General features: G+C 38.9%; 1 protein-coding gene across 1 annotated transcript in view; it reads left to right on the top strand.

The window, feature by feature from the left end:
• LOC117937619 (nebulette-like) overlaps positions 1 to 8,928 on the top strand; it is a 76,525-nt gene that overhangs the window by 14,206 nt on the left and 53,391 nt on the right. Inside the window, exons 6-12 of the mRNA XM_034861695.1 lie at positions 748 to 858; positions 3,355 to 3,465; positions 4,159 to 4,269; positions 5,146 to 5,250; positions 5,820 to 5,930; positions 6,585 to 6,695; positions 8,470 to 8,580. Of these exons, the coding sequence (XP_034717586.1) occupies positions 748 to 858; positions 3,355 to 3,465; positions 4,159 to 4,269; positions 5,146 to 5,250; positions 5,820 to 5,930; positions 6,585 to 6,695; positions 8,470 to 8,580 (771 nt within the window). The remainder of the gene's footprint in view (positions 1 to 747; positions 859 to 3,354; positions 3,466 to 4,158; positions 4,270 to 5,145; positions 5,251 to 5,819; positions 5,931 to 6,584; positions 6,696 to 8,469; positions 8,581 to 8,928) is intronic.

Here is an 8,928-nt window from a genome sequence, read left to right as displayed (position 1 = left end):
TTGTCTCACACTCCTCCACCCGCTCGTCTCACACTCCTCCACCCACTTGTCTCACACTCCTCCACCAGCTCGTCTCACACTCCTCCACCAGCTCGTCTCACACTCCTCCACCAGCTCGTCTCACACTCCTCCACCCGCTCGTCTCACACTCCTCCACCAGCTCGTCTCACTCTCCTCCACCAGCTCGTCTCACACTTCTCCACCAGTCAAATTTTTGTCCCTTTTTTAACCCGGGAGGACAACACAAGGGTTAACCCCTGTAGTGTCTTCACTTCGGGACCCTCTCGTGTCCCTCGGGTCAAACTGACCCGGGACTTATTTGGGGTTTTAAAAACAATTCAGAAATAAAAGTTGACTTCATAATCTATTAACAAATATGGTCTTTATCTCCATTTCCAACAGCTGAGATAACATCTATGTTTAGGGAATGCATCAGTCTCTACTAGCACACTATTAAACATGAAAATGGGGTTCGTTTTTTATCATAAGGTTATAATTCATGTTAAAAATCCACTATGGAAACAACATAAGTGTCATATCCAGAATAATGTTCTGAGTCAGGAAGACATGTTTATCTCAGGAAATAAGGAAAGGACGCTGATTTCAGGAAGAAAACATGGAACTTTTGAAAGTCATTTTGAAATGGGTCAATTTACCCCGAATACCTGACAAGGGTTAAACAAGGCATTGCATTAAATAACACGTGGTGTCTGTAGCCTGCTGACGGACAGTGTTGTCCTTTCTCAGAGTAAGTACCGGGACGGCAGCAGGAGGAGACTGTCCCAGAGCTTCTACTCTCAGCTCCCGGAGACCGCCGAGACGCGGTTCGCTAAAAGCGTCGGCGAGCTGCAGAGCGAGGTGAGACTTCATCACACCGGCGTCTTTTAGGATGAGGACACGTGGACCAGGGCACTTTTGTAGTAAAACACAAAAAGTTGGCAGTGTTTTGGGTCCAAAAAGCACCCGAGAGGATAGTTTGTTGCTATGAAAACAGCTGCAACAATCCAATCCAATCCAATCCACTTTATTTGTATAGCACATTTTACAAAGACAAAGTTACCAAAGTGCTGCACAGAAAACTCAAACATACAAAACAATTAATGTAAAATATTGTAAAACAAAATAAGAGCATCTGGTTTAAAAAGATAAAAAAATAGATAAAAATAACAAATACTAAAATACAATAAAACAGTGAGAGCCATCAGAGGACCACACAACTCTCATGGAGTTAAAAGCCAAAGAATAAAAATGTGTCTTAAGAGGAGACTTAAAACACTCAACTGTTGGGGCTGTTCGGACATGGGGGGGCAGAGCGTTCCAGAGTCTAGGTCCAACCACAGAAAAGACCCTGTCCCCCCGAGTTTTAAGTCTCGTCTTTGGGACCACAAGCTGGAGCTGGCTCTCTGACCTCAGTGACCGCGCCGGCCTATACATCTGGATGAGGTCTGAGATATATGTTGGGGCCAGTCCATTCACAGCTTTAAAAACAAACAATAAAATCTTAAAATCAATCCTAAAACGTACAGGAAGCCAGTGCAATGAAGCAAGAATTGGACTTATATGAGCGCGCTTTTTAGTTCCAGTTAAAAGACGTGCTGCCGAATTTTGGACTAACTGTAAGCGTGAAAGTGCTTTGTGACTTATACCGATATAAAGTGCATTACAGTAGTCTAATCGAGAAGAAATAAAAGCATGTATAGCTTGTTCAAAACTGTTAAACGGTTTGACTTTGGCTAAAAGACGAAGATAATAAAAACTAGATTTCACAACTGCATTTATTTGTTTGTCAAGTTTAAAATCACTGTCTATTTTTACCCCAAGGTTGGTTACAACAGGATGCACAAAATCACTGAGGGGGCCCAAGTTTATCATCGAGTTAGTGGGGCCAAACTGCATGATCTCAGTTTTACTCTCATTTAGTTTTAAAAGATTTTGGGCTAACCACGCTTTGACGTCATTTAAACGGTTAAGTAGGGGTGTCAGGGAGCTGCCTTCCTGCTTTTTGATTGGTATATACATTTGACCATCATCAGCATAAAGATGATAGGAGATGCCATGCTTTTTAAAAACTATTCCAAGTGGAAGGAGGTACAGTGCAAAAAGAATTGGACCAAGAATAGATCCCTGGGGGACTCCACAGTTAAGAGGCACAGTTGATGAGGTAGAGTCCCCCATTTTAACAAAGAAGCATCTCCCTGAAAGATATGACTGGAACCATTTTAAGGCAGTCCCCCTAACTCCAACACAGTTTTCCAAATGAGATAATAGAATTGTGTGGTCAACTGTGTCGAAAGCAGCAGTGAGATCTAAAACCACTAAAATGGCTGAATCACCAGAATCCGTTATTAAAAACAGGTCATTAAAAACCTTTAAAAGTGCAGACTCAGTGCTATGAAATGCTTTAAAACCTGACTGAAAAATATCTAAAGTGCCATGTGCCTCCAAAAAAAACTGTAGCTGCATAAATACACATTTTTCCAAGATTTTTTATAAAAAAAAGGAAGCTTTGAAATAGGGCGATAATTTGAAACAGTGTTTATTGTGTAAATTATGCTTGTATTTTTAGTGTTATTATTGTGACTAATTATAATACTTTCTGTTTATTGTCTCTCCTTTTGTCTGTTTCATGGGTATTAGTGTTGTTCTGATGTGTGTATTTGTTCTTCTTCATTTGAGCTGCTGTAGCACAGGAATGTCCCCAGTGTAGGATCAATAAAGTCTATTTTATCTTACAGAGAGAGAGAGAGAGAGAGAGAGAGAGAGAGAGATGTGTTAACATTAGATAAAACAGAGTGATAGAGAAAGCTAGAGGATAAACAGAGAGAGAGAGAGAGTTGTGTTAACATTAGATAAAACAGAGTGATAAAGCAAGCTAGAGGATGAACAGAGAGAGAGAGGGAGAGAGAGAGAGTTGTGTTAACATTAGATAAAACAGAGTGATAAAGTAAGCTAGAGGATGAACAGAGAGAGAGAGAGAGAGAGAGAGAGAGAGAGAGAGGGAGAGAGAGTTGTGTTAACATTAGATAAAACAGAGTGATAGAGAAAGCTAGAGGATGAACAGAGAGAGAGAGAGAGAGAGAGAGAGAGAGAGAGAGAGTTGTGTTAACATTAGATAAAACAGAGTGATAAAGGATGAACAGAGAGAGAGAGAGAGAGAGAGAGAGAGGGAGGTGCTAACATTAAGAGTGTTGATAAAAAGGTTAAAAAAAACATTAAAAAATGTTGATAAAAAACTGTCAACAAAATTGTTGTTTTTCAATTTTGACTAGAAGACGTCACGAGGGTTAATTAAATGCGTCATGCTTTATAAACCTGCCTTCATCAACGTCTGTTTTGATCTGTTTTTATTTCCAGATGCGGTACAAGGAAGCGGGGAAGAAGGGCGCGACCTCGTGTCTGTACGCTCTTCTTCCCGAGACGTTGGACACGGCTCACGCCAAGGACGTGTCCCAGCTGCTCAGTGAGGTACGGTAAAAGAGACAACAGTAGGACTTTTAGGGGTCCCCCCCCCCCCCCCCCCCCCCCCCACACCCCCAATATTATTCCAGACCAAGGAAGGAAGACAAGGATCCTCTCACTCACCTGTTCATAATGTGCAGTATGGGACGTGAGAGACAGTACACCTTTTATTTTAACCCTCCTGTGTTCTTGGGTCACATATAGCCTATCTACATTTTTAAGGTTATTTTGGGGCATTTTGGGCCTTCAATTGACGGGACAGCTGAAGACATGAAAGGGGAGAGAGGGGGGGTTCGACATGCAGCACCCACGGGCACCCGGTCTAGCGACCGAGCCATCCGGGTGCCCGTCTTTGGGACTAATCGGACCCCTTTCCAAAAACTTTCTATTATCAGAAATTTGTTTTTGTTTTTTTAAATAAATTGTCCCAAAAAAGTAACGTGGATGGTTCCCAACAACGCTCACAACTCACAAGTTAAATAAATAATCAGTTTGTTACTTTCATTGAATTTGGGAGGTTTTTTTTGTCACTTTTACAACATTTAAAGAAAATAATTGGTAAAAGAACCTTAAAAACGTGTAAAAAAGAGGGAAAAATGTCAATAAAAGTACATTTTTTCAGTACGTTTTCTGTTTTATTAACCATGAAATATATATTTAGTGTTTCTCAATTTGTCTCTAACGTGCCCCCCCCCCCAGGTGAAGTATAAAGAGGAGGGTAAGAAGGGGATGAACACCAACCTGTACTCTCTGCTGCCGGAGACCCTCGACACCCAGCACGCTAGAGAGACCTCAGACCTGCAGAGTCAGGTATTGACCAGGACTGGATGTACTGTATGTATGGATGGATGGATGCATGCATGCATGCATGCATCCATCCATCCATGCATGTATGCATGGATGGATGGATGGATGCATGCATGCATGTATGCATGCATGCATACATACATACATGCATGCATGCATGCATGTATGTATGTATGTATGTATGTATGTATGTATGTATGTATTTATGTATGTATGTATTTATGTATATATGTGTGTATATATGTGTTTAAGAGGCCTCAGACCTGCAGAGTCAGGTATTCAACAGGACTGTACAACTTAGATATGTCACCGTTAGATTCATAAACGATTCACAGTATGTAGATGGAGTTACTTTCCTGTGTACTGTATTTATGAATACATAGTCTAGCTAGCTATCTGGATTTACCCTGCAGAGATCTGAGGACCAGGTAACCATAGTCCTCAGAAATCCCCGGGGACGGGGACGGACATCCCGCAGAATTTTCGGCTGCACCAGAGCAATCCCCAAAGTGGAACATCATGGATGTAGAGTATTTTGAAAGCAATGCTTTGTTGCTGTCTATGTCTCTGATTGCCATGGGGCCTAGAGGCCAACGTTCGAGACCTCTCCCTGGGTAAAGGACCTTTTTCACAGCAGACATTTTGACTTGTCCTAGTAGGAGAAGCACAACTAAAACTGATATCCTCAACTCAATTCCATCGAGTATCCCAGTGAGCTGTTTCTGTCAGCATGCACAACACCAGGGCCTCTCCTAAGTGGAATGCAGCCATCATTAATGCTTTTCCTCCTATGACGTGTCAACATGTCTGCGGTAAAAGTGGTCTGTTCTGTTGTTATTGAACTGTGAGGTGACGGGGGTCCGCTGGTGTCTCCTGCAGCTGAAGTATAAAGGAGGGGTGAAGAACCAGAGCAGTCTGTACCACCAGCTCCCCGAGACCACGGAGACACAGCTGGCCAAACAGCTGTCGGACCTGCAGAGCCAGGTACAGCACACCGGGACTCATGGCTACTCATACATGGGATACACGGCTCAACATTCATTCATTCATTCATTCATTATACAGGGAAGTTAAAAGTAGCATTACATTACTATATAAACGGGCCTGACTCAGTTTAACCCTCATGTTGTCCTCGGGTCAAATTTGATCCGTTTTCGGTTGATTTGGTTTTATTTGTCACAGAAAGTGGGCCGTCAGAATAAGCTTTGGGACAAAAAAAAAAGTCAAACTTCAAAAAACTTTGGGGAAAAAAACAACATAAAACACCCACAACACTGAAAAAGTGACAAAAATGTCGGAAAAAGCGATAATAATGTTGAAAAAAAGGGTCCAAAACGTCTTTTCGTGGTTGACGGGAAGACAACAAAGGGTTAAAAAGTGGTTTTCAGCAGATTTTAAATCAACTTTTACCTTTTTAAACTTATTGTAGCCGCTGTTTAACTAATATTGCAAAACACATTTCATTCAAACAACAGTCTTTAACCTGGGGAATACTGCAGGAACCACCGGAGGGAGCAGTAAACAGTGTGATGTTTTTGCTTTTTTGTCTGCAGGCGAAGTATAAAGAAGCAGGTAAGAAGGAAGTGAACACCTGCCTGTACTCCGCTCTGCCGGAAACCATGGCAACGCAGCACGCCAAGGAGAGCGGCGAGCTGCTCAGCGAGGTACGCAGCACACCGGTTACAGTATTATTATAAACGGACGCTTTTATTTCTTCACGTTTGGGTTATTGCAATATACTAGTGTACACTTGTTTAAACAAATCATCCATGGACAAACTGCACGTTGTACAGAATCCAGCAGCAAGACCTTAGTCTGGGACCAGCAGGAGATCCACATCGCTCCGGGGCTTAAGGCTCTTCATTAGCTTCCAGTGGGTTTTAGAGAGCATTTTAACATTTTAATCTCTACTTATAGAGCCTTGCATGGTCATCTGGGATGTATCACACACACACACTCCTGGTCTCTCTCTGAGATCTTCAGACCAAGACCTGGTCCCAGAACCCGTTTTAAAACCAGAGGTGATCGAGCCTTTTGTGGATCTCTCTCCCTTTATCTTTTGAGAGCTTTGGATTCTGTGAAAACTTTGAAAAAAAACCCACCTGAAAACACGTCTTTATAGACGAGCTTGTAACTACAACATCGCTCAGTATTTTATGTGTTGCTGACTGCTGTTCATTAGTTTTTACTGAAAAGCTCTTTGTGACCCTTCTTCTGTGAAAAGTGCGTTATAAATAAAGTTTACTTACTTGCTTAAATACTGTGGACACACAGCGGGACTCAAACTGCCTGATTCTCACTTCCCCCCCTCCCCCCAGATTAAATACAAAGAGAGCGGGAGGAAGGAGCGCTCCAGCTCCATCTACTCCACCCTGCCCGACACGTCGGAGACCAGCTTCGCCCGAGAGATGAGCGCCATGCACAGCGAGGTACGCAGATACACGTCTTACTTCACCCTCGTGTTGTCTTCCCGTCTAAATGTGAAAATCAACGCTCATATCAATGTTTTTAACTTTTTCTTACGTTTTTGTCACTTTTTTCAATTTTATTTGCTGTAAAAAAACAATTGGAGTTTAAAAAAAATATTTTTAAGAGAGATTTCTTTTCTCAGAAATAATTTTAAAAATTGATATTCAAACTTCTCAAAAAAAATTTTTGCTGTAACATAAATGAGAGTTTAAAAAAAATATTTTGAGATTTTTTCACAGTAATAATTTTAAAGATTTCAAAATTTATATTCAGACTTCTCAAATATTATTATTTTTGCTGTAAAATATTTTTTTGAGTTTAAAAATTTTTTTTTAAGAGCGATTCTTTTCTCAGAAATAATTTTTTTTATTTATATTCAAACTTGTCAAACATTATTTTTTGCTGTAACATGAATGAGAGTTTAAAAAAAATATTTTGAGATTTTCTTCACAGTAATAATTTTAAAAATTTCAAATTTATATTCAAACCTCTCAAATATTCTCATTTTTTGCTGTAAAATATTTTTGGGAGTTTAAAAGAAGTATCTTTAAGAAAGATTTTTTTCCCAGGAATAATTTTAAAATGGTATATTCAAACTTCTCAAATAGTATTTGTTGCTATAACATACAAATTTGAGAGTTCAAAAACATATTTTGAGATTTTTTTCTCAGAAATAATTTTTTTAAATTATATTCAAACTCCTCAAACATTATTTTTTGCTGTAACATAAATGAGAGTTTAAAAAAAATATTTTGAGATTTTTTTCCCTGTGTAATAATTAAAAAAATTATTAACTTTATATTCAAACTTCAAAAATATTCTTATTTTTTGCTGTAAAATATTTTTTGGAGTTTAAAAAAAATATTTTTAAGAGAGATTTGTTTCTCAGAAATAATTTTTTTAATTTATATTCAAACTTGTCAAACATTATTTTTTGCAGTAACATACATGAGAGTTTAAAAAAAATATTTTGAGATTTTCTTCACAGTAATAATTTTAAAAATTTCAAATTTATATTCAAACCTCTCAAATATTCTCATTTTTCGCTGTAAAATATTTTTGGGAGTTTAAAAGAAGTATTTTTAAGAGAGATTTGTTTCTCAGGAATAATTTTAAAAATATATATTCAAACTTCTCAAATATTATTTGTTGCTATAACATACATATTTGAGAGTTCAAAAAAATATTTTGAGATTTTTTTCTCAGAAATAATTTTTAAAATTTATATAATCAAACTTCTCAAATATTATTTGTTGCTAAAACATACATATTTAATAGTTTAAAAAAAGAGATTTTTTTCACAGACATAATTTTAAAAATTTCAAATTTATATTCAAACTTCTCAAATATTATTTGTTGCTATAACATACATATTTGAGAGTTTAAAAAAAGGGATTTTCTTTCTCTGAAATAATTTTAAAAAATTCTAATTTATATTCAAACTTCTCCAATGTTATTGCTATTGCTATTTGTACTGTAAACTGTATCTCTCAAATATTTCTTATAAATGCTTTTTTTCTACCAGTGTGATAACATTTTCTCTCAAACATTTTCTTCTATCTGATCATTCATTTTCTCACATGTAATAAAGCAACACATCTAGCTCCATGTTCCTTCTGCAGTGTCACGGAGGCCAGTTCCTGTTCATCTCGTATTGTGACTGTTAATATTTAATATTTAATATTTAATATTTAATATTTAATATTTAATATTTAATATTTAATATTCTGACAGACTAAGTACAAGGAGAGTGGGATGAAGAGCCGTTCCCAGAGCGCCTACAGCCAGCTGCCGGAGACCGCCGACACGCAGTTTGCCAAGACGGTGTCGGAGCTGCAGAGCGAGGTGAGGACGTCTTCACCGGGGCTGTCTTCTAGCTTCGAGAAGACGTGAGGGGATGTATGCGTCTGCGTTAAGTCGTTGCCGTGGCTACGTACGTGTGGACGAGCAGACGCAGACGCCGTGGTCTGACATGCACCTCGGGAAATGTAACTATACGTCACGGCGACGAGGACCGCAACAACTGGGATTGGTCTACTCGGCCTCTAACACACACACACACACACACACTCAAACACACATGCACACACCGTCACACACAAACACACATGCACACACCATCACACACAAACACACATGCACACAGCAACACACATGCACACACACACACACACACAGCCACACACATGCACA

Source organism: Etheostoma cragini, chromosome 22 (genome assembly GCF_013103735.1).
Source record: "Etheostoma cragini isolate CJK2018 chromosome 22, CSU_Ecrag_1.0, whole genome shotgun sequence".
NCBI lineage: Eukaryota > Metazoa > Chordata > Actinopteri > Perciformes > Percidae > Etheostoma > Etheostoma cragini.
Note: the sequence above shows the minus strand (reverse complement) of the source record. Positions and strands in the feature narration are given on the sequence as shown.